Source organism: Cricetulus griseus (assembly GCF_003668045.3).
Source record: "Cricetulus griseus strain 17A/GY chromosome 1 unlocalized genomic scaffold, alternate assembly CriGri-PICRH-1.0 chr1_1, whole genome shotgun sequence".
Classification (NCBI taxonomy): Eukaryota; Metazoa; Chordata; class Mammalia; order Rodentia; family Cricetidae; genus Cricetulus; species Cricetulus griseus.
Window position 1 is genome coordinate 272802121 of NW_023276807.1, and position 26275 is coordinate 272828395.

At 44.2% G+C, this 26275-nt stretch overlaps 1 protein-coding gene across 4 annotated transcripts in view; it reads right to left on the reverse strand.

Moving 5' to 3' along the window:
* Positions 1–390: 390 nt before the first annotated feature.
* The window catches only part of Tmtc4 (transmembrane O-mannosyltransferase targeting cadherins 4), a 59633-nt gene continuing 33748 nt past the window's right edge, over positions 391–26275 (reverse strand). Inside the window, exons 9-18 of one of the 4 annotated variants that reach the window (XM_027388937.2) lie at positions 25980–26182; positions 24597–24768; positions 24041–24172; positions 16838–16917; positions 16593–16700; positions 16290–16431; positions 10749–10863; positions 9724–9836; positions 2581–2650; positions 391–1601 (exon numbers count right to left, since the gene is read on the reverse strand). In XM_027388937.2, coding sequence (XP_027244738.1) covers positions 1453–1601; positions 2581–2650; positions 9724–9836; positions 10749–10863; positions 16290–16431; positions 16593–16700; positions 16838–16917; positions 24041–24172; positions 24597–24768; positions 25980–26182 — 1284 coding nt within the window. In that variant the 3' untranslated portion in view covers positions 391–1452. Of the gene's footprint in view, positions 1602–1622; positions 1705–1998; positions 2159–2580; positions 2651–9723; positions 9837–10748; positions 10864–16289; positions 16432–16592; positions 16701–16837; positions 16918–24040; positions 24173–24596; positions 24769–25979; positions 26183–26275 lie in introns of those variants that run through there. The other 3 variants (XM_027388939.2, XM_027388938.2, XM_027388940.2) reach the window with 3 other exon arrangements.

Genomic DNA, 26275 nt, shown 5'->3' on the forward strand with positions numbered 1-26275 from the left:
GAGGTTTAGAGGTGGTAGACCCAGCACAGATGTGAATGGCAGCACCCCACAGGCGCAGCACCCTCGGCAGGAGACCTGCAGCACATAAAGGGCAAGCGGAGCAGCCCCGTGACATGTATTGCTCCATTTCCTGACTGCATCATGACAGCGGCCCCAAGCTCCTGCCACACCTTCCCCGTCACAGCAGACTGAACCTTGAAACTGTGAGGTAAACTAAGCCCTTCCACCCTTCCACTGTCTGTTAGGTGTCTTGTCACAGTGGTGGGAAAAAGAATGAACAGTGGGCCTTAAAACTACACACCAGTCATATACTAGAAAAGAGTCGATGCCACTGTCAGGGGGAGAGACAACAAAAACATTCACTACCAAGAAGAAACTTCAACCATTTCATGCCCGTTTGTGTGATGATTTTACTGCCATAGAAATTACAGGGATTGAATAAGTTATTAGGTCAACAATATATAAAAAACAAACTAAACAAATGGTTGAGGTCTAATAAGACAAGGGAAAAAAACCCAACACATTCTTAAAAAACATCACACAATCCAGAAGTTGGACTTCTTTTGTAAGAAAATTTACCTTTTTGCATTTTCTGGATAGAGTAATGTCTGTAGGTACATTACGTGAAATGGGAACCCACTCCACAGATAAAAACATAAAAACACAGACCTCTGAACCCTGGACAGAACAGAAACCAAGACATTAAACTGCCTGTATTTGCCTAAACACAGCAGGGTTGCTGTACCACCAGTGGCAGTTTTCTGTAGAACATTATCCTATATACTAACATCATACATGTTGGAACACACACACATACTCCAAAAAGCTTGGGAGTCAATACCTTCCTATGAAAGAAAAAAAATACAGATATGACAGATGTTAAAAATTTCCCTTCTTCATTCCATTAGTTATCCCGTTCAACACGAAAGAGTGAATAACTTCAAGTTATACTATTGCAAAGAGACATAAAACCCCCCAATCTTAATTTACTTTCTTATCATTAAATAAATATGCTAACACACAGACACATAAGATACATGATGCTCATGTAAGTGGTGGGAGTTGGCCATGGCTAGGTCACGCCTCCTCATCGTGACAGTCACACCCCAAATGCAGGTTTAACATGAGCAAAAGTTGCTAAGGATGACTTTTTTCTCCTTTTTTTCTGTTTAGTTAAAAAAACAACAACAAAAAGGCTTCATTTTTGAGATTTTAGAATTACATTTGGGTAGTCTGAAAAAATACAATTTCAATGTCAAAAGTCCTCTCAAGCATTCAAGAGTGTATTGCTGGTGCTATAATCTTTTTGCATGTATTTGTTTTCATAGAGGAAAAAAAATAACAGTGTAATAAACACAAAGTCTGAGAACTTTAAATGGCTAAACCCAAATGTATACGTTGAACCGAGGCCTCATGTGCACATACACACAAACTCAAAACAGTGAGGGGAGATCAGCCATCTTTTCTGTGCATTTGTTCTAGCTTTCTTCTCAGCAGACTGTAATTCTCCTTGGTGCCTGCTGCCACGGGGTCGAGCTGCAAGGAGATCTCATAGTGTTTCTTGGCCGAGTCGAGATGTCCCCAGCGATGATAAAGCACAGCTGAAATAGCAGGAGATGAATTTGCTTGGAAGAGCTTCTGACTAACTTGCAGGATTCCCAAACACATGCACAAAGAACTATTGTGGAGCCTTTACAGAAACCACTATTTAAAAAAAAATATTGTTTGTACTGTAAGCTTTGTTTATCGTAATCACACACCCTGGGGAGTTGCCCCTGGACCCCTGCCTGTTACTCATGGGGTTCTTCTTATTGTTAGATGGGACTCACGTGTTTCCAGAAATGTTATTACAAAAAAGAAGGGCCGTGACTGTTTCAATGTTGCTGTGAAACTTCTAGCTAGTCAGCACTGCACTGAGCTCAGGCTATTATTTTATTCTTCATATTTAAAAAAGCACAATTTATTCTATATTTTAGATTTATTTATTCTTATCTCGTGTGTATGTACATGTACCACATGCATTCGGTGCCTGGTGCCTATGGAGGCCACAAGACGTCAGGTCTTCTGGAACTGGAGTTGTGAGCCTCCACATGGGTGCTGGGAACCAAGTCTGCGTCCTCTGCAGGAGTAGCCAATGTACTTAACTGCTGAGCTGTCTCTATAAACCCAACATTTTATTTTAAGTGAAGATTTCCACACACCTTTTGGAAAAATGATGGCTGTGTTTCTAGGTTGAAGTTGGGAATCTCACATCAGAATCAAACTGTAAGATGATGCTACAATAAAGTGAATCTTTAGCATCCTAACCCTGACTGGTTATAGGAAGTGCTTCTCATGAGGTCCTGGAGCCTGAGTGTAGGGCACGCAGCCTTCGGGGACCCCAGCCTGTGAGGCCCCAGCCTGCAAGACAAGCACTCTACACTGAGCTGCAATACCAACCCATTTAATGAAAACTCATTTTTGAGATCAATACAGTTTATCTTTCAAAAATTACTTTTGCAAAAAAAAAAAGATTTCATAGAGATATACATATAAAATAACACAGAATTTCAACACAATTCAAATGGAAAACTTTCTTACCCAAATTACCATGGTAACTGGCAACATTTGGATTTGCTTTAATTGCCTTGAGGAATAAAGCTTCAGACTCCTAAAACAATGAAATACATACAGAAGAAGGTATTATGCACGAGGCAAAAACAATCATCTTTTAGCATTACTGTTTTGTATCAAACATATGCTTTCCAGAAACAGCCTTGCTGAGAGGAGCTAGCAAGGAAGGTAACGGGGTGGCAGAACACAGAGGTGACAGGGAGAGGGGATGACAAACCTCTAAGTCCCACTTCAGAAGTGGCCGGCACTTTGCAACCTAATTCAAATGACTTAATTCAGGGTCCAATGAGGGGAAAAGGGGACAGAAGAAGAAAGGACCGAGCCATCAAGGATACCAACGAAAGCAGCATACCCAACCCAATACGATGGCCTCAGTGCAGAGACAAACACTCAAGGTATGATCCTGTTTAATCTTCCACAGAAACCCAGAATACCATTGGCATCCCAGATGAGCTGCATCCCCTTTTCAGCAGCAATCAGCACAGATAATGAGGAAGAAATGACCATCTGTGTTAGAAGCTGTCCGTTACTGTATAGCACTGTGACCAAATGCCCTGGTGGGCGTGGATTGATCTTTGTACTTGTCCTTACTTGCAGTGGGGTCACTATGAAGCAGGGTGATGGTTTTCTACCTGAGTGAGCCCAAATGGTCACTTTCTACCTGGAGATACATGCCCAACCCATCCATTATCATAGGCCCAGGCCACCATGTGTGTGTGTGTGTCCCACACACCTGTTTGGAAAAAGCCAAGCTCACTGCAACTGGCTTTTACTATGCTGAGTGTATACTAATAATCCATGCTGTTGGATTGGGGCCAATTTTGACTCCTCACATTCTACATGAGTTTTCTGAGTGGGCTTTTTGCCTCGCTGACTCGGAAGATTTGGTTTGTTGTGGTTGTTATGCAGCTATGCTTTTCCTGGTGATTTTTAAAACATTTTCATCTAACCCTAAAACTACAGGAAATGAGAGAGCCAGATAATGAGAATCTACTCTAAGATGCTCTGTGTCTCACAGAAAAGTTTGCTGTAATGGACTGCTGCAAAGGTGAATGACACATTTTCTAGGGGCCCCCCAGAATTTCTCATTTCCCTAACTACTTAAACGTCAAGGCCATGCTGTCCCTGGGTAATGAGTCGGTGAGCCTGGAGGGGTCATTGACACTGCAGGGGATAGAGGCTTTAGGTTCACACATCCTTAGTGGGCTGCAACTCCTACATGGCAAGATTGAATTCACAGGGGGACAAGAAGATGGAGAAAGTTTAAGTCATGTTTCCAAGGCTCGAAATAGCAACACTGCAGCTTGTAGATGCAGGGGTATCCCAGAAAAGGCAGGTCTGGGTGCAAGTGAGTATGGGCAGGATCTGCTGCCTCAAGGAGTGCAAGCCTCAGCAACCCTAGACTGCACCTGAACCTGAGGATGAGCACAGGCCTGGAGGTATTCAAAGCCCATAATGTAATTATCCATCCCATCTTGGCCGTGTTCAAGACAGACTTCATGAACTCATCTATAGAGAGATATGAATGCCTATAAACACAGACAATGTGGCTGTTTATATCATTGAATAGATGCAACCCTCATTCAAGTGGAGATTTCATTTATTAACATGGAGAAAAAGCAAAACACTCTTCTGAAGGGCATTAAACACTACATTTAACAAAGATTTAGAGCTGGGAACAGCCTGGCAATCTGGATCTTTAAGAACAATTGGAGATCTGGGTGAAGAGGACCTGGAAGGCAAAACATCTCAAAAGCAACACCTGAATCCGAGCCCTCCTAAGGGCCATCTTGTGTTCTGCATGACTCAAGGAAGAAAAGGGGGGACAGTGTGACGTGAAGCTGAAATCATGTCACAGAAATATTGATGGGGGAGGTCCTTCTGTGTATATGTTTCTCTTATTGGTTGATAAAGCACTGTTGGCCAATAGGGAAGCAAATTAGGCGGGACTAGGAGAGAAGGAGGATTTGGGGAAATGTAGGAAAGGGAGAGAGTCGCTATGTGATCCCAGGAAGACAGGATGCATAAGGTTGGTGTCCTCGGTAAGCTAAGTCCTTATAAAAATATACAGATTAGTAGTTATGGTTGATAATTAAGACTGAGCTAGCAAATAAGAAATCCTAGGCATTGGCCAGCAGCACTGTAACTAATATAAGACTCTGTGTGTTATCTCGGGGCCCTAAAGCAGTGGCAGAACCCAGGCAGCTGGTGGAAAGAGTTATTGTTACACACGATCACCTCTCTTCGGATTCACTTAGGTAAAAGACAGTACGACTGGCAGCTTATGGCTCACACCCACTACCATGGGCCAGGCTTCCTTTGAAGACGATAGAGGATGACCCCAGGCTCAGAGTCTGTGCCTGTAATAGTTAAGTAGCTGATACTGAGTAAATCACTTTTTAGCTACCTTATATTCCCAGTAACAACATACTACCTTTTAAACACATTTATCTGTATCTAAAATATACTCAAAGGGCTGGAAAGATGGCTCAGCAGTTGAACACAATTTGCACTTGCAGAAAACCCAGGTTGGATTCCAAGCACTCACAATGGCTTTCTCACAGTTACCATCTGCAACTCCAGCCCCTAGGGATATGATGTCTGAGGGGGAGGTCCTTCTGGATATATGTTTCTCTTACTGGTTGATGAATAAAACACTGTTTGGCCAGTAGAGGCAGGAAGATAGGTGGGACTAGGAGATGAGGAGAATTCTGGGAAAGGTAGGCAGAGAGGGAGACCAGAAAGAGACCCCATGGAGGCCCTGGGAGGATAGGATGCACCAGACACTCTCCGGTAAGATAAGGCCATGTAGAAATACTTAGATGAATAGAGATGGGTTAATAGTTAAGACAGAGCTAGCCAATAAGAAGCCCTAGCGATCGGCCAATAGTTTAATAATTAATATAAGTCTCTGTGTGTTTATTTGGGGCTGAGAAGGGAGGTGGGACCCTGAAGGATAAGAAAACCTCTGCAACAGATGTGTTCTTCTGGTCTCCATGGACATTGCACACATGTGGTGCACAGACAGACACACAGGCAGAACAATCACATAAAATAAAAAACTCAAAAATTGGGGGTGGAGTGATGGGTCAGCAGTTAAGAACACTGACTGTTCTTGCAAAAAATTTTAAGCAATTTAAAACATTTTAAATAAATGTAAAAAATTTAAAATATGTTTTTAAAGAGAACCATCAGTTGGGTATGGTATGTACACCTGTACTTGGGAGGTTGAGGCAAGAGGATGGAAGAGTGCCAACCTGGGCTACGTAACAAAACATAGCAAGACCCAGTCTATTAAATAAACAGATACAAATAAACAGAACAGTAAATAAATCAGGTAGAACCCACATGCGCAAAACCAAAGAATTCCTAACGAGTGGTGTGACACACATGACTACTCTCTCTCACTGTGACATGCTCTTGAGCCCCAAGGCAGCAGAATGAAAAATGCAGAAAGGAAGTGACTGGTAAGTACCACAGTAAGAGCTGAACATCACTTTTGTCCTCCCACACTAGCCCGGGACTGGAATGCAACACAGATTTTAACAGGTTTAAGATGATTCACAGAGATTCATTTAATGATCATTAAACTCAATGTAACATTTTGTATGCACGTATTTACCATCCAATAGATGCAAATTCCACTCTCATGCATACTCTCCTACCACAAGGCCAGGATTCTCGCAGGCTGCCATCTTCACACAAGAACAGACTGAGGCATGGACAGGTGAGTGACTGCTGTTAGGCTCAAGGGCTCTCGAATGAGCATGAGAACCGCTCAATATGATAGACACATTTTCTGTACACCCAAGATGCTAACTGCTAACACCCAAGAGGCTGCTGAAGCTGCTATCCTGATGCTGATGAGGGATTCATTTGGTCATCTCATGACTACAAGCCCGAGGACCTGGATCTGCATCCCAGTACCATGCAAAAGCTGGCTGGGGAGGCAGTGACAGGAGGGTCCCTGGATCTCTCTGGCCAGGCAACTGCCTGAATTGGCGAGCTTCTGATTCAGCTCAGACTCTCAAAAAATAAGGTAGACAGTGGCTGAGGAAGATATCTCACACACACAAACATACACACACACACACACACACACACACACACACACACACAGAGAGAGAGAGAGAGAGAGAGAGAGAGAGAGAGAGAGAGAGAGAGAGAGAGAGAGAACCAGCAAGGTGCATAGGTGACCAGAATGCAGACTCCCAACCCCTGGGAGGGAAGATGAGCCTACTCCAATCCTGTAAATTGATACTACCCCACCATCCACTTTCCCTACTGTATCTGCCCAGGGCTCTGCAAGGCATCCTGCAGGCCAACAACAAAAGATTCTCTTCCCATTGTGAGAGAAAAGCTACACAAACATTTGCATTCCAAATCCTTAACTTAAAAAAAAAAAAAAAAAAAAAAAAAAAAAAAAAAGAATCAGCTGCTGGCCCATGGCTGGACTTGGCTGGCTGACCCCCTGGCTGGAAAAGTCCCATTATGCTCCCTACTGGTAGCTGCCCAAGAGCTCAAAATGAGCTACTTATTTCAGATTTCATCTTGTTTCCTTCTCATAGGCTCAGCACTCTGGCTTTGACTATTAAGATGAAAAATGTGTAAAGATGAGGGCAACCAACTGACTGCTCCATTCTGCTATATGGAGTATTTTCTACTTATGGGAGGTGGAGGAGAGGATGTGAACAGGAAGCCAAATGAGCCCTGGGTTCAATTCCTATAACAGAAACTGCACTCTAAAGACTGTAGGATGATAGAAAAAAAATCAATACAATGATTACGGAATTGGCCTACTGAAAAAGGCTTGCCAGGTCAATGGAGGCCCAAGTCCCCCGACTTGTCCTTGCTGGCAACCCCCTCCCTCATGCAGAGGCACAAAAAATAAAATGGTACATTGCCAAAAGCTGCTTTTTTAGGACAAAAGCTAGAACTAATAATGTATATGGAAATCTAAATTCACCAACATTCAAAAATGAGAGAAACACATGAAATGGTTTACAGAAAATTAAACCAATGATGATGTCTAATGAACACAAGGAAATGACAATAGAGAGGTATTAATTAATGCATTAGCAGGGTTCTCTAAAGGGAAAAAATTAATTGCTACTGTTAGGCCTTGAATCGCATCCATGGCTTCAGGGTGCCCAAAATAACACATAGCTGTTACAATTCTGAAATAAAATTATTCACAATAAAATATTAATATGAAATATCAATAAAATATTAATTGGTATTTTAAGGTGGTAACTCAAATATCTATCAGCCCACAATCCTAAAATATTTCTTCCTCCAAAGGTCATGGGACTGCTTCTCAAAGTAGCTCCAAGGCTTTCTGTGTGGGGTGCCCAAGATGCCAGTTAGAAAGAAATACCCCTGACTTCACCCACTCCAGGCTGGTTCTCCTGGGGAGCAATCTGTATTAATAAGCTCCCTCAACAATTCGGAGGCAAAAAATCAGAGTGTGGGGTCAATAGTCCCATAGACCCACAGTTCCCTGAAAGACACAGGGGGTGATGCCCAGCCCACCATTTGCCATTCTTGAAGTGGAAGAGGTAGGGGTGTGTGTGTGTGTGTGTGTGTGTGTGTGTGTGTGTGTGTGTGTGTGTGTGTCTGTGTGTGTGTGTGTGTGTGTGTCTGTGTGTGTGTGTGTGTGTGTGTGTGTGTGTGTGTGTGTGTGTGTGTGTGTGTGTGTGTGTGTGTGTGTGTGTCTGTGTGTGTGTGTGTGTGTGTGTGTGTGTGTGTGTGTGTGTGTGTCTGTGTGTGTGTGTGTGTGTGTGTGTGTGTGTGTGTGTGTGTGTCTGTGTGTGTGTGTGTGTGTGTGTGTGTGTGTGTGTGTGTGTGTGTGTGTGTGTGTCTGTGTGTGTGTGTGTGTGTGTGTGTGTGTGTGTGTGTGTGTGTGTGTGTGTGTGTGTGTGTGTGTGTGTGTGTGTGTGTGTGTGTGTGTGTGTGTCTGTGTGTGTGTGTGTGTGTGTGTGTGTGTGTGTGTCTGTGTGTGTGTGTGTGTGTGTGTGTGTGTGTGTGTGTGTGTGTGTGTGTGTGTGTGTGTGTGTGTGTGTGTGTGTCTGGCTGGAGGTCAAGTGTTACAATAAATCTTTCCACCAAAGCCGCCCAAGCCCCACCACCACGTGTGCACTTTACGCCAGCCGCCCTCCTGAGTTAGGGCCCCAATTAATGCACAGAGAGACTTGTATTAGGTTCAAAGCTGCCCGGCCAACGACCAGGACCTCCCATCTGCCAGCTCAGTCCTAACCATCATAAATCCATACATGTCACAAGACCCATCTTTATAGAGGATGCCTTTTGCTGGCACCCTCTCTTGCCGGTGGCTCACATCCTGCCGCTGGAGGAGGCAAAGGGGAAAAAGGGGACACTTCTTGTTTCTCCTTGCTAAATATGAGTCTCCTTGCTATGTCACTTCCTGCCTGGATCACCACTTGTCTACTACATTTCCCAGAATCCTCTTTGACTCCTGGTCCTGTCTAACTTGCTGTCTCATTGGCCAAACAGTATTTTATTTAACAATCAATAAGATAAATATACACAGAAGTACTTCCCCATCAGTCAAGTCCAGGACCTCAAGCATCCTAGGCAAGCCCTCTACCACAGAGCTGCATCTCAGTACCAGAGTTAAGACTTTGTGGTTTTCATAGGTCAAAAACCTCTAGGGCCTTGCTGATGACACGGAGAAACCTTGGCAGCCATGTTAACCAGCTATATACAATACAAAAGACAGTACCCATAGACAACCCTAGTACTCCTGCCTGACTGCATGCGGCAGGGTCAGACTCTTCACACAAAGGGAGAGGGAGATACCAGGGATGGGATGACACCAGTCCTGTAGCACAGGACAGACAACCAGCAGCCCATCCTCCTCACGCTCCCCGCCTCGGTTTCCCTTCCCTCTCCACAAGGAACAGGCCTGCTGCTGATGAGGAAGGACACTGGGTTTGACCCCACAGTCCTTCTGTTAGGCAACTTCTTCAGGAAGCAAACTGACCAAGCTCTCCTGTGGCCCCCTCCAGCCCAATGGGACATAAGAAACAGTGGCGGCTCCTGTCAGCTGCTGGAATAACTGCAGGATATCAAGGCCTGTGGTTTACGCACCTTGTATTTCTGGGCTTTGCCCAGCACGTTTGCCAAGGAGAACATGAGAGAGTGATCATTAGGAATTAATTCCAGTGCCTCTCTCCCGACTGCTTCAGCCTGGGCTAAATTACCTGGGAGAAGAAATGAAAACCACATCAACAGTGCACATGTGTCTTTGTATCTCTAGAGAAGGACTTACACGCGTCACATATGACCAGGAAAACACTACTTGAAGAGACCCAAGCAGAACACGTGAAGACGACTCAAAGCCTAGTGAGTGGGAGGGCTGTGGCAGCTCAGCACAATTTTGACCAGAGAGGTGAATATTTCCCGTGACATTCTAGGAAGCTGTGCTACACTTTTCTACCAGATACCAGTTACACACTAATTCAGATGTGTCAGAAGGAACTTCATTTTCTAGAAAAGCAGACGTGAGTATTATGGTGTGTCAGGGTGCTGTCACATGGGCTGGTCAGATGTCAGGATCAGGTGTCTTCTTCACCCTCTCCACCTTACTTTCTGACACAGGGACAGGGTCTCTCACTGAACTTGGGGCTCACTAAGTTGGTTAGTCTAGCTGGTTCGTGAACCCCCAGGGATTCTCCTGTCTCCACCTCCCCAGTGCTGGGGTTACAGGTATCTGCTATCATGCCTAGGCTTTTTATGTGGGTGCACAGAGTAGAACTTAGGTCCTTATGCTTGCTCAGCAAGCATTTTACTGACTGAGTCGTATCACTGCCCCCATAAAAACAGACATTTTTGTTAACACCAAGTAACACCAGGTTTTCTTCCTCTCTTCTTCCCTCCGCCTTCTTTCTTTGCTTACAGTCTCACTATGTCATCCTGGTTGGTCTTAAACGCTGGGATCCACCTGCCTCTGCCTCCCAAGTGCTGGGATCAAAGGTGGGTAGCACCGTGCCCATCTTATTTATTTTTTTAAACTGAAGGAACAGCACTAGTCTACGTGTCCCATTAGCCTGTGGGGATGACATTGGTCAGAACTGGGTGATGGAATACCACCTCAGTCTCCCTCCCCTCTGCACCTGTGTTGTCCAGGAGTATGATCATGTTGTTCCACGCCAGGCTGTGCTCCGGCTTCAGTACGGTGGCATTTCTCCATGCGTTCAATGCGTCCACGTGGCGATTCAGATCTGCATACTGTACACAAAATATCCCCCAAAGTCAACATCCCAACTCTCCTGTCTTTTTCCCCTTCTACAAAATTGCCAGCAAGGACAAATAAAGTCCCACAAAAGAAACTGGAAGCCCCACCGTACCTTCACTTACGGAGCTTCTCGGTTTTCCTATCAACCCATGTACTTAAAACAACAACAACAACGGCCCCAGTGAAGTAGGTGTCATTACAACCCCACTTTACAGATGCAACAACTGAGATAACAGGAAAACCAGTGACTTGCTTAGCCACATGTCTAGAGATGGAAGGTCAGGGGTTGGATCCAGGTGGCCTGGGTCTTAAGTCAAGAAACGCAACTGTATAACCTATTATTTGCTGATCACAGTTATAAAGTAACATTTCCAGCTACTGCGAAATACTACTATTCTTTTTTCCAGAAAGGCCCCTATAGTCTATCTTTAATAAAGTATTATTTAGGACAGGAAACAAGTATTTTGTGTAACTAGAACATTGTAGTGGGCCAGGGAGACGGCTCCAAGGGTCAAGTGCTTACACACGCAACCCCAGAACACGGTTTAGAAACCTCTTATGGATATCTAAACTCAAGATAAAAATGTGAGCCATTCAGATATATTTTGTAAACTCCTTGGAAAAGACCCACATGGTCACTGAAATGCATCAGCAGTTTGGATATTCTTTGCCTGCTTGGAAAGAAGAGAATGTGAGCATCTGCACATTTCATCTGAATGTCCTTCCCTGGAACTTGGCACAAATTTCAAATGGCAGCAATCTATGGCAGCTTAGGTTATTATTTCCTTCCTGCTTACTAAGTACACGTTCCAATGGGGAAACAAACATTTTGACTTGCCCTATGATCCACGCAACAAATAGCTGACATAAGGTCTAGTGAATTATGAAAAGATTTACAAATACATTTTTGTTAAAAGTGTCAGAATTCCTCAAATTTCTCATGAGGCTTAGACTATCAGGTTGCAATATTTTATCCTTTAAACCATTAGGAAACACTATAAAAATTCAAATAAATAGGGCTGTTTAAATACACTGAACATCAAACTTGGTCTCGGTACAGGATGTCTCAAGCCTGTTCTCTCCAGTATGTAACACAGATGTGAGTCACCTAGACAGGCAGTGGTGACACTGCAAATTCCTCATACAGCACAAGTCCTCACGTTCCCAGCTCATCCCCACTATTATTCTGACTGTTATTACTGCTTGTTGAAGGCTGAATCAAGGGGTTTACTGCGTGATCACTATGTCACACTGCAGCTCCCATGATGAGATTTTAAAGATTTTTTTCCCCTTTTTCTCTTAAATTTTGTTTTATTTGGGGGTGTGTGCAGGGGCAGAGGGATGGATGCAAAGAGACAGGGAAATGAATGGGATCAAGATACATGATGTAAAAGACACATAATAAAGAAAAATAAAAAATAAAACAGAGAAACTTGGTGATGTAATACGCAACAGGGAGTAGAGGTGTTATTCACCCACCAGCCCTTCATGCATCCCATACTCTGCTCTGGGTCCTTTACACCTTTTTGTCAGCCTCAGAAAGTCAAGGCCAGAGAACCAGGTGTTTTCCATTTGCATCCTGACCTTCTCCTCCTCCCATCACCCTCTCCTCCACTGTCCCAGGTCTGGGAGCTGTGGTCTTTCCTCCTTCCAGCCACATGCTTCCCCCAAACCTATGGGTTTCCTTTCATTATTATCTCTGCATCACCAATGCGTTTCCATTTTTGTTCTTCCTACAACAACAAGTCCTTCTGCTAAGGCTTCCCGGTTTAAAACACTTAGCATGTTTTCTCTTTTCTAAAGCCTGTGACTGACATAGATGACCAACTTCTGCACAGTGAACAGCCCCCAGCACTCCTCCAAGCCACTGTCACCACCACCCTCAAGGATCAGCAGTATGACCCCAAACAACCCGGCTCTTCCTATTTCCTCTATAACCGCATTACATCCTCTTCTTATCAAATCCACAAATCAAAGCAAGCATCTGTGTCCCATTATAAAAACATGACTCCTAAAATGGACACCCTGAGATTATTAAGTTCCTCTTATTTTCAGATATATACAGGGCAGGTTGAGCTGTTGAAGATTAAGCCTTAATGCTTTTAAGCTGTCGAAAGCAAAGGCTGGATAATTAAACCACAATGGAGAGCAAGAGCCTTACACAACAGGCCCTAACTAATGCCATCTCAGGGCAGCACAATAAGTAAACAACTCTGAGGTATCCATCGTTTCAGTGCTATGATTGGTCATCCAAGGAAAAGCATCATGAAGCCCCAAGTCTAGAGCTCACCATCCAAGCTTGTATTTTTATGTTCTGTGTCCTTTTCTCTGGGTGCTACTCCTACCGGGGCTCATTTAGCACAAATCCCATTTTCTAAATTCCAATTAATAGCAGTGACAGGCAGCGTGTAGGGAGGAAGTGACAACTAATGTTGAAGTTGCAGGTGGACACAAGTGCTTTTTCGAGCAATACCTGAAAGGAACTACCTCTAGAAGAGGGGAAAACACCAAAGACTTCACAAGGACCAAATCTCCAGCAAACAAGAGACAGTGACTACACCTGCATGCATAGACTTAGGTTAATACATCTGCTCCCTCCAAGCAGCACTTTCTCCCTTTGTCAGCTCTGAGGACCTGGCCCGGTTTGTCTGTGATTGAGGTTATGGACATCATCATGAGGTTTTAAAGTGCCCTCCACCCCCGGCACATCCCTAGGAGAGATTAGTACTTCTTGAGGGTAGATGTCTGTATCATTATAAAGCAATGTATTTTGAATCGTGAAAGCAGCACTTGGGGCCCAGTAGTCATGGAGACAGCCAATGAGGACCAGAGAACGCCATGCTCGACCTGTGTTCAAATCTCTGGGGTCAATCATGTTGCTGTCACCTCTCTACGGTGCCCTGGAGGAAGCAACTCCTCTTGTTGGCAATGGAATAGACTTCTGGAGAAGGTGTCTTCCTATTGTACTTAACTAAAACAACTGTAGTGTTTTTTTTTTTCAATAAAAAACACGTTAAGCGACATCATTTTAAAATTTATAATACAAACATTATTTGCCCACTTAAAGCGACTTGTCCAGTGTTGGGGGCACAGAGGTCCTTGCAAGCACAGGTTGCTAGGGAAAACAGGAATGTTAACACACAGGGGCCTCTTCTCAATGGTGGAGACAAAATACTTGTTTTCCTACCCAGAAGGCTGGGAGTGGATTTTGTTAATGACCTGGTGACCTTTTGCTCTCTGTGGAGGCAGTCCTCACCCACTGTTTGCTACAGAGGCAGCCCTCACCCAAATTTCCCAGAATGATTATCCCAGATTCTTCTCTCTGTAGGTCACTACCCATCCTTAGGGGAGATGCCGTATGTACTTACTGGCCTGCTGACCTCTGCTGTTGGCTGGAGACCACACTAGATTCTAGACCTTTCTACTATAGAACTCTGTAGCGGAGTTTCCATATAGTCACACTTGAAGCTTTATCGTGGACCTGGAATTTCACTGACTGCTGCCTGGAAACAGCTGTACTGTGTTTTAAATACGCTGACAATGACCCACCTGGCTGGCATCAGACTCCCAGAAGTCCAATCCAGGTTGACAAAGTCAATCTGTACCAGGTTTTCATTCTCATCTCCTCCCCTGGTTTGTCTCCCTTTGCGTGGCCTGCAGGAGGGCCCTCGGTCCATCCTGAGAAAGTCACCCCTCATCTCCTCCCCTGGTTTGTCTCCCTTTGCGTGGCCTGCAGGAGGGCCCTCGGTCCATCCTGAGAAAGTCACCCCTACACCTGACATTTCTTTTCCTCGGTTCATTCTACCTATGCACTTCACAAGATCATGGCACACCATTCCAGAAGCAAACTCACTAAAGGCCAAAGTTATTTGTATAACGGTAAAAATAGAAGCCTATTCTTCCTATTAAAATTTTAAAAAACCAAAAAAAAAACCCCACAAAAACCAAAAAACCAAACATCCAGTTTTACGGTTTCCCTTCTGCTTTGACATGGTCTTCAGGTCAAAGTTCAGGGTTCAGAGAGGGATGCTTCCCAGAGGCAGGGGAACATTCATTACCTTTTGTAGAAAATACAAATGTTATATGGGAACTATCAGTTATCAAATATGAGATGCGGTGGGTTGTCTGGATGAAGAACCAACGTGGGGAATACTGGTTTTGTTTACACAAAGACTGCATAATATGAAGACGCCTCAGGTATTTCAAATGGGGATAAACAAGCTGTTTGCTTTTAAGAACCTGTTAATTTTACCTACTTGTGAAGCTTATACTTTTTTTTTTTTTTTAGGATGTCCCATCACTGTGCATACAATCCACTTTGGCTCACATAGACCAAAAGTATTTCCCTTATCAATTTCACCTAGTAAATCTAATAACTCCTGTTTAAAGAATGATGCTGCTTAGCTGATGGGGGATTCCTTTTGTATGCTGTGAATATGCTTCTCTTATTGGTTGATGAATAAAGCTGTTTCAGCCAATGGATACGTAGGATTTAGCCAGGCAGGAAATCAGAACAGGGATAGAGAAAGGTAGTAGGTGGAGTCAAGGAGATGTAGCTACCGGGAAGGTAGGACGCCCAGGCATTCTCTGGTAAGCCAAGAACACCTGGAGAGATGTAGATTAATAGAAATTTGTAGGGAGACACCATAACCATGCCTCCTAAGGGCTGTCTACAGGTATGCTTGACCCAGTCCTTAAGAGGCGTGGTTATGGTGTCTCCCTACAGAAATGGGTTAGTAATTAAGAGATAGCTAGCCAATGAGAAGTCTGAGCTATTGGCCAAACAGTTTATGATTATTATAAGCCTCTGTATGTTTATTTGGAACTAAACAGTTCGAGGCCAGGTGGGACAGAAACTTCCATACACAAGAAAATTAGGAACAATCAGATTGCCTTAAATATTCTGTCAAAAACTAGAAATACAGATCAATTCAAACATCCTAGTTTTTAGTTCCATTAAGTAACTGCAAGGCCCTTTCAGATATATGCTCCCGAGGCCACCATTTGGAGGAGAACATCCCCTGACAAAAGAAGAGATCTGCTCTCTTGGGGAAGGAGAACAAGGGAGTTCAGAAATCAGTTACGGGCTTGTTTTTAAATCTTAAATTTCTATTCATGTTTTAAAAACAAAACGAAAACCATTGTTTATCAGGAAGTGGGTCCTTGGAGTATGTTTCCCAGGGCAGAAGGGACGTACAAAATTTTCATTGAATCTATTGCCTTTGTGACTTTATAAACTGGACTCATTCAGTCTGGATGACTCATTAATTAGAACTTTAGCAGTACATACTAGGAAACCAAATTGCTACTTTCAAAAGAGATAAACACACATAGAGGGTTTCTGTAATGTGGAGAGTTCTGGATGGGTTTAAGAGAGTTCTGTTTTAGGAGCTGGGAAATTGGGGCAGCCTGTCCTTACCAGCCGCCCAAGGTTGTAGTAGCAGTCTGGGTATTTCCGCCTGTGCTTAATTGCTGTCCGGTAGCTTTGCTCTGCTGCCTCGAACCGTTTCAGGCTATTCTGAACTATGCCCAAATTCATCCATGCAGCTGCAAAGTCTGGCCTAGGAAAGCATTTTTTTTTTAAATAAAAAAATAAACAAGAAAAAGAGAAGATTAAATGACTGCCCAAACCCAGAGATCCACCTTTTTTTTTTTTTTTTTTTTTTTTTTTTTTTTTTTTTTTGTCCTTGGCAGAAAGCTAAGAAAAGAAAAAGATGCTTACTGTATTTGGACAGCCAATGACAGCAGCTCTTCAGCTTCCTGTAGCTCATTCCTTTCTTTTAAGATATTCCCCAGGTTATTCATGGCATGAATGTACTTGGGATTCAGTCTGGAAGTGAAAGCCAAACAGACTGTTACTGTTCACTTGTTTCCACCCAACACTCGGAGATCAGCAAAGATGGAAGAGTTCTTCAGGGAAGGGCCAGGCATCTTGGAGAGTAAAGATTCACGCACACACTCATGTACCTGACTGCTTCCCGGTAATATCTGATGGCTGCTGTTTGGTTGCCTTGGTCAGCCAGGTTTTTGCCAATGTTGTAGTGAACCTGAAAAAACAGGTGACAATTTGGCTATCAGCACAGAGACTTCTTTGTTCAGAGCTGGACACCTATCGAATCTTCTAACTGAAGACAGAAAGAAAAGGGATTACAAAACAAAACAACAACAACATCTGCCAGAACTAAAAGACACTATGTGTGTGGGGGAGGGGTGGTCACAGGCTTAAGACTACAAGCAGACACAGCTGTAAATATGATAGGAAGGAAAACAGTTGCCGTCAGCCCCCAGAGAAAACCAGAAAGTCTCAAAACTAAGCTGTCTGGAAAGCCCCCACGTTCTCCTCTGTCACCAACCTTAGAGCCAAGATCACAAGGCAGTCATCTTATGACCCGAGGCAGAAGTAACAGTTGTGTCACTTTCCCTAAATCCAGTCCTTTCCCGTCTGGCGTATTCTTCTGGTAGCACTGCAAGCACTTTGCTCCCTGCGTCATGAGTGGATGCTTTGGTCCCCATCGCAAATACATAAAATAACATCCTAACTCCTGACATGAGGGTTACAAGGTGGGGGCTTTGGAAGGTGCCTCCTACTTTATTATGTTAGGGTCTCACTGAAAAGATGGCTGTCCTTCCCAGGCACCACTACCCACAGGTGCCTTCACTGTGGGTTCCCTAGCCTCCAGAATGTTGAGAAGTATCTACTATTTAAACCCCAGCCCACAGTGTTCTCTTACAGCAGCCTAAACTAAGAAGGTACCGGATAACACCTACCATTGTTCATCCTTCAGGCAGTGCTGATGATGACTGAGTAAGGCATGGTCCCAGCAGCTGGGGACAACAGGGAGGCAAAAGCCCAAAGCCTCTGCCTCACAGCATCCCTGGCTAATGACAACGACTACCTCAGTACCACTGTCCCTGCCCAGGCTGCAAGGGCTGTACAGGCAAGGTTATGTCCTGGTTTCAGAGAGTCTGAGGAAGTGTCCTGTGGGATGGATTTCCTGGCTGGAATCTGAACCTAGCTACTAGAGAAAGGTTTACCATAGAGGGTGTCCTAGGAAGAAGAGGCAGCCCAGGCAGAGTGTAGGGATGAGAGGAAGCTGGTGTTGAGACAGGAGGCTCGGGATTGCTGGATTGCCGAGGGCAGGAACAGCAAGGCAACAGCAAGTTGTTGAAGCACGGCTTGAGAGCAAGGTCAGTGCCCTGAAGCTGTCATGACAAGATGTCACCAATTGGGGTTCACACAGCACTGCTAGTCTCAGTTCTCAAGTCCAAGTCTGAGGGAGGAGGAGCTCTTCCAGCCTGGTCTGTGTTTGGGTGTTGGCTGGTGACCAGATACCTCTGTGCTGCTGTTCACACACCACTGAACTTCCTTGTCTCCACATCTCTTCTCTGTCCTGATGTAAGCCAGCCCTGTCTTCCTGCTTACCTTTGGTATAACGGAATGCCACAGGATGCTAATTTTTAATACAGAAATGTATTTTGCTCAGTTTAAGAGAGAGGCTGTGAAGACTAAGGGATGTGGGGGTGTCCCTGGCGATAACTCAGAATGCAGAGGAAGGTATCATATGACAAGACAGAGGGTGTGGTTTTGTGTCCTGCGTTCCCATCAGAGAAGGTCACTTCTGGTTTACTCCAGCAGTGTGCAGCCACACTCTCACATCTTCATCAGCAAACACCTTTACCTAACAACTCATCTTGCTGGCCTTGAAAAGGTTAATTTTTATAATGGGAGTTTTATGTTCATTAAGAATGAAAGAGAAGCCAGGCAGTGGTGGTGCATGCCTTTAATGCCAGCACTCAGGAGCTAGAGGCAGATAGATGTCTGTGAGTTTGAGGCCAGCCTGGTCTATGAAGCGAGCTCCAGGACAGCAAGAGCTATGCAGAGAAACCCAGTCTTGAAAAACCAAAACAAACAACAAACAACAATAAAAAATAATGAGAGAGAATATGAGATAATTATCAATGAGTAAAGAAGCCATTTGTAAAGAAGATCAAAGAAACAGGACTCATAGTCAAAAATAAATGAGAAATTCTTAACCATCTTAGAATGAGGACACCTGGGGTGGGGGCCGATACAGAATATTTTCTCAGTTAGGCATGGGCTCTGATTACATTACAGAGAAATGTCAGGTGTGGTGGTGCATGCCTGCAATGCTAGCACCTGCAAAGTAGAGGCAGAAGGATCAGTTTACCGTCATCATTGGCTATATAGAAAGTTCAAAGCCAGTCAGGGCTACTTGAGACCTTATCTCAAAAACACCATTAAAACAAAACAAAAACAAACAAACAAAAAAAGGGAGCTGGGACCTGGATTTGGCAAACAGGATGGCTTTGGCCCTGAGAACATCATCAGAGGTCTCTACTGACAATCAAAAGCTCTTCTCAGGACCATAAAAGTCAGTGGTAATCCCAGGAGGGGATGCCACATATCTGTTTAGAGGAGAAGACTCAGGGTGAATGGCAGACCATAGTTATCACATCATACAGAGGGCCACCAAGATTTGACATGTTCCCTGCCAATATCTTCCCCCCACAGAGGCTCTGAGCTGAGGGAGCTGCTCCCCTTCAGAGCTGATAAACCACTTTGGCATTATTAGCAACCGTGAGGCTGAACCTGAACCCGGGTTCCTAAGTCCAGTTTTTACCACAGTACACCTGCTTCCCAGGTGCTGGGTGAAGATGGCTGACTGTTGTAGGCCACTTGGATGCCTCACCACACTGTCTGCTCTTCCTCTTTGATGTCCACTACCGTCTTCTGCTATATGTCACAGATAGTAGTATTCAGACAATGAGGCCCAAGACTGTGGCGTCCTGGCCTTTAAGGTGTAATAAGAAGTGAGGTTACACCGGGAGCCCCAATCTAACCTGACTGGATACAGACAGAGATGAAGAAGGCTATGCACCAAAACACCCACACGAGGACTCACAGCTGGAGAGGCCTGCACAGAAAGCAGCCCTGCTGACAACATTCATCTTGGATGTCCAGCCTTTAGAACTAATCTCTGTTGCTTCGGGCTCATGGTCTCAGGCTTTACGAAGCGGTGACCCAAGCAAGTGTATGGATCCTCAAACAGCATTCAAGCAGGTGGAGCACTGGGCTCTGAAAATGAACCCCTCCTGCACTGTCAGTCTCAAAACCCAGCTACAGCACTGCCGGATATGCTTGGATTTCCGGAAGGGTTCAGGGCTGTGTGCAATTCTATAAGCACATGTTTTATAGATTGCTTTCAGGAAGCAATTTCAAGATAGCTACATTTGTATTTACCTGGTACAATGAAGGAAATCCAAAGCAGAGAAATGTTGATGTAATACACCTAAGTGCCACCTTCCTCACCACACATACCCTCACACACACACACACATAGCCCTCCACACACCCACATCACACACACACACACGTACTTCCATACACACACACACACACATGTCCTCTCTCTGTCTCTTTGTCTCTCTGTCTCTCTCTGTCTCTCTCTCTCTCTCTCTCACACACACACACACACACACACACACGACCTCTCTCTCTCTCTCTTCTCTCTGTCTCTCTCTCGTCTCTCTCTGTCTCTCTCTCTCTCTCTCTCTCTCTCTCTCTCTCTCTCTCTCTCTCTCTCTCTCACACACACACACACACACACACACACACACACACACACACACGTGCAAGCATGCACACAGAAACTTCCTGGATCACAATACTGTCCATTCATAGGTATTTTCATTCTGACACTACAGCTCGGAAGTGGTTCAGTAAACACTATTGCCCGAGCAGGCCATAGTTATTTGTGGCCTCATCCCATTCCAGGCACGGAAGAACAGCAGGCTAGAGGGTGCCACCAAGAGGAATGTCCTCCTGGTCATCAGGACACAAATACAGCTTGTACTCAGATGTGGGCCTGGCTCTGGCCTCTTCTCCCACAGCTCTTGCTGTTTCTCTTTGTTCTCTCCATAAGCTGCCCTCAAAAGAGTTCAGCTGCCCTCTGCAGCATGGCCAGGGTTCTGCCAGACACTCACAATGCCAGGCCAGAATCCCAGGGGAGAGGACAGGCCACTGTGAAAAGCTGGGTAGCAGTTATTTAAAACAGAATGAGCTAGGAATCAGATTCAGGCCTAGAAGGCAGTCCAAAATTAAGATGATATTCTTACTCTACGGATTCAGCAGGGAAGTCTGTGGAAAGAAAACAGCTGTCCAGATTGGGCCAAGTGATGCAGAAAATGGACCTGATGACCAGGCTACTGTTGGTAGTGTTTAAAAATGAGTTATTTATGTTGCCGTGGTATATAAAAGACTTCAAGAGGCCATTTATCCAACTTTCCCTCCAGCCTTTGTACCTCTTTTGCTGAGACAAGGAAGTCAGATTAAAACAGCCACTGCCACCAAATGACATACACATGCGGAAAGAAGTAACAGCACCCACAATGAAGGGCACTTTCAATACTTTTGCATTAGAAACTGGCTGTTTAAAATACTCTGCCGACGTTGAAGGTTGCTAAACCTAAAATGTTTAAACACAGAAAAATTCAGTAATCACCCTTAAGGCAATACCTTGGGGTAGTATAGGGTTCCTTTCTTTCATTGTTAAAATAATTTAGATCTGTATCATGGGGTTGATATTAAATGCAGCATATGTTTAAGCCTTAAAAGCTAAAACGACTGCCAATAAATCCAGTACTTGGAATCTCACACACAGTAGGCTTGAAGAACACAGTTTCCTTCCATTTGGCCCAGTTCAATAACTGATATTAGGCACTTACCACATGCAAGGCACTGTGGGTAATTTCGATGCAGGCCAGGGACCAGTACTACCTATACCAGTAGCTCAAGCTCTCCAAGTAAAAAAAAAAAAAAAAGTCTCAGTTTATAAACCTGGGTCTGAACAATAGCCAAGTGCCAACTGCTTACTTAATATTTGGAGGCTATTGAGTGGAGACCAGCGCAGAAAACAAATCCTCTGGAAAAGGACTGATAGGACACAGCAATCTCCAAAGGGAGCATAAGAGGAAGACGGTTCGACACATGAGTGTATAATGGGACATTTAAAACAGAGCAGAAACTCTATCTTGATGGGGAATGTCCTTCTGTATATACGTTTCTCTTACTGGTTGATGAATAAAACACTGACTGTCCAGTAGCAAGGCAGGAGGTATAGGCTGAGCTACCACATGAGGAAAATGCTGGGGAGAGGACGCAGAGAGAGGCTTCAGGGAGACACCACACAGCAGAGGAAGGAGTAACAGGTCGGGACCCTTCTCCAGTAAGATAAGACCACGTGGAAATACTTAGATTAATAGAAATGGGTTAGTAATTAAGACAGAACTAGCCAGTAAGAAGCCCAAGCCACTGGCCAACAGTTTTATAATTAATGTAAGTCTTTGTGTGTTTATCTGGGGCTAATCAGCTGCAGAGCCAGGCAAAAAGGTAACTCCAGCTATACTATGTTGCTTACATTAAATGGCATTGAGAAAAGAATGAATACCATGACACTGGCTTGAAGCTGAGGTCTTTATGCAAACCCTAGTTAAAAAGAGAGACACACACATACCCGTGATGTGATGTCCACATATGTACTCTCAGTTTTCCAGTCTGTTACGGCTGAATTTGCATGCTGAGAAGACTTTAAGGACAAGAGAGCAATTATATCCCCATGTCCCTTGCTTACTAAGGTCACCTGGGCACAGCAAAGCACTATGCTGGGTCTCTACACAGCCACTCAAATTACTAACCTAAATAGTTCCCAGCTGCCCCTTCTATGCCTCAGTTTCTCCCATCTGAGAAAAGAAAGAAAGCAATGCACTCTATCTAAGTCCTTATTAGGAGGATAATGGGATTAATTGTAACGCCTTGTGTAGAGACTGGAGTTCCCCACAGTGAGGAACTATATAAACAGAACGAGAAATTAGTGCAGCCCACGCAGGAAAGTAAATGTAAAGGGAGTCTTACATCTATGAAGTTAAACTGCTACTAAAGTTCATTTACCAAAGATAGTGGTTGCTCAGCAAAACAAAGGCAAAAGCTTGAAGTAAGTCACTTTCTCTAAGACTCTTAACTATAAAACATGAGTGACAGAGGGAAAGAAAAAGGACAAGCAAGGAGTCACAGCTTTTAGGGACCTGTCTTCACTTTGGGGGGGGGCGGGTCACAGCAAGATGTGAAGTACTCATTAGCTTTATTTATATAATGTTGCCTGAAATGGCTGCTTTCCTTAATATAGAATGTAGAACTGAGAACCTGAGAAAACTTCCCCCATTCAGGGTCCATTCACACATTCTAGGCAATTCCAATCAAATGAGCTAAGACAGCTGTCAGTATGACACAACAGTCTGTATACTAACAGGAGACTCCTACCCTAAAGCCTTAGCCCAACTTCAGCAAACAGAATTCTCTTCTTACCGTTCAGTGGAGCCAAATGAACATGAAATCTAAAAATCTAATATTCCCAGAGTGCCTACTATGTGTTGAGCACTCTGCTATGGTGTCATCATCATTCCTGCGGCTGCCACAAAAAAACCTAGCAGGCAGGCTTTATTCCTTACAAAAAAAGAACACTGAGAGTCTGCACAGCTGGGTAAGTAAAAAGCTTATATTTAACCAAAAAATACAAGATTTCTCCTAGATCTCTCCAACAGAAACACTGCCAATTTTAAAAGCACATACATCCATGTTTATCTAATCTGGCAAGAGGCATCACCAAGCAGAGAACTCAGGGTGATATGTGTATGAGCTGGTGTGCAGCCATCTACTTTAACTTCCAAGCCTAATCACATGAATGGCCACCTTCAGCTTGAAGGAGGCCAGCTCCATCCCCAGTGTGGATTCTGTAAGGTGTGCTCCGAAAGGTTAGGATGGGAGCTGTATGCAGCCCCAGCCTGGAGACGAGACATTGCCCCACTCCCAGTCTCCTCAAAGTGAGGTGACGAGGGACTGGAGGATGGACACTACTTTAAATAAATCTGTCTATTAATACCATGCGATTTTAATGATTTCTTTAGAAGACAATAATTTCTTTTAGTTAAGAATAATGAATCACAACAAACTCACTGAAATAAAATAGTTAAAACAAAACAAATATTTGATGATGGATAACACCAGTTTTTGCTCCACGGTTAATGTTCTTACTCTCTGGAGGACTTACGTCTTCCAGGGAAGTGTTCTGAGGAGGACTCTGGTGGGCAAGGTACCTTAGCATTGAGGGGACACACCGACAGGGCACTCCGAAAGAGCCGGTCTTCGCTCCGCCACTCCCCACTTCGGATCACACACCTCAGAGCATTGATGAGTAGAATTCCCAGCACAATGGCAGCAACTGGTCTCTGGACAGAGTTGGCAGATGTCATCAGTAAGCCACATGTGGTGGCTATGGTTCCTGGTGGCAGCATTCTGGGTTGGCACATTTTTCTTTTTTCTTTTCATTTTTTATGTTCCGTGTACGCATGTGTGGTGCACACCCATGGGTACGAAGGCCCGAGCATCTGCCTGTGACCATGTAGATGTCACAAGAAGATACCAAGTGTCTTCCTTCACTACTCTTCACCTTACTTCTTCAAGACAGGGTCATGCACAGAGCCTGAAGCTGGCTACTTCTGCTGGGCTGGTGGACAGTGAGTTCCCAGGGATGCCTGTCTGGGAGCTCTCAAGCTTGCGGCTACAGGAGTGCAAAGCCATGCCAAGCAGTTTACATCAGGGCTGTGAGTCAAACCCCTTACTCACTGAGCCATCTCCCCAGCCCTGTGGTACCTTTTTCTTAGTGTGTCTGCTTAGGGCTCCAAAGCCGAAGGTCAGCAGCATGCAGTAGCCAGCGCTGGGGAGGTAGAGGACACGCTCTGCGACCACGAAGCCCACTCGGAAAAACAAGTTGCTTGCAGGAAGGAAGGGAATCACAAGAAACCCCAGACCCAGAGTCAGGATTCTGGAAGATGAAAAGTATTTATGTAAACAGCTAGCCTAGACTTTTCAAGGAAATCTTCTTACTTGACATAATTCACAATCAAGACTGTTCTTTGTTTCCTGCCATCAATTTAGAAAAGATACTAGCAGGGAAAAAGGCATCAGTAGAGGGAGTTAGCTGACAGCACCGAGCAAGGTACTCAGCAGCCGGTACGTAGGAAAAACATCCAAATCATATGTTTGTATCAAGTCAGAAAGATTACATTTAATCTATTCTTCGCTTAGTGAACACTGGTCCCCAATAAATCCATGTAGTTTTTAATGTGACCACCCCCCCCAACCAGAATACAGAAATAGATTAAACTTTGTAAAAATTTAAAGAAACAAGTACCATCTCTTGTTGTTGTTGTTGTTACTATGTCACAACCAGCAAAGCACAAACACAGTATTCCATGAAGCATATCTAGCATTGGCAGAGTATTCTATATGTCTCTCTGTCTTATATGACACAAAGGTGTAAATGAAGAAATGAGGTCACATTTGGTGGCTCCTTCTGGGACCCTGTGCCCTACAGTGTTTTTTTTTAAATTCTATTTCACATGTATGAACTGTGAATGATGGAGACTGAAGCTTGTTCCTCTTGAGGCTCGTCAACCAATTTAAACACATAAGTAGGCATTCATTTACTTTGTGAAACTGCTCATTTAATATCTTGCATTTAGGCTTTGTGGAAATCATCTTAAACAGCTTTTATTTTCACAGCATCTGTCTGTTTTCTCCAATTATTTCTTCAATAACCCTTTCCAAAAGATCTTTTTATCTGCTGAAAAAGTCTGGTATCTCTTTTGGGGCAGCAGCCTATTTTGTGCCATACAACAAACACAGAAAGGACCAACACAGAATTTGCAAGGGTTTCTTGGAAGGAGAACTGTGAAATAATGGACCCAGCACACGTCAATTACACTCTCTGTTCTGACCATAAATTACCCTTTGCCTCCTACAGCGAGATCTCCAAGTGCTACTGGGGGGGGGGCGCACATGGCAGCCATGTCTACCTCTCCTCCAACTTCCCTCCTACTAGTTGAAGCCAGCCATGGATTCCCACCTTGTAGTAGCCATATATTCAGAAGAAATGTCCTTAGCCATCCTATGCACAGAGCTGTTAAAAGTGATGGGCACAGGGTTTAGCAAAATGCTTCCGGGTAGAAGTTAAAATTCCACGATGCCTCTTACCTTCTTTTGCAGCCATCTTCAGAGCACAGGGCTTGGAACATTAGGCCAATTAGGCAGAGCCAAAGTGCTGCTAGAGCAATTACCCTCCAGTCACCAACTGACTTAATGAGAGGGATGCAGCCCATTGACCAATCAAAACACAGCCACCAGGGACACAGCAGCAGCCAGGCATTCAATGAATAGTAGTAATTATAGTTTATGGCCTGTCAGTCAAAAGAAAAACAAACACTTACTTGATCCTGAACTTGAAAGAACACACATATCCTAACTTCACTTCTTCTGAGGCATTCACAAGC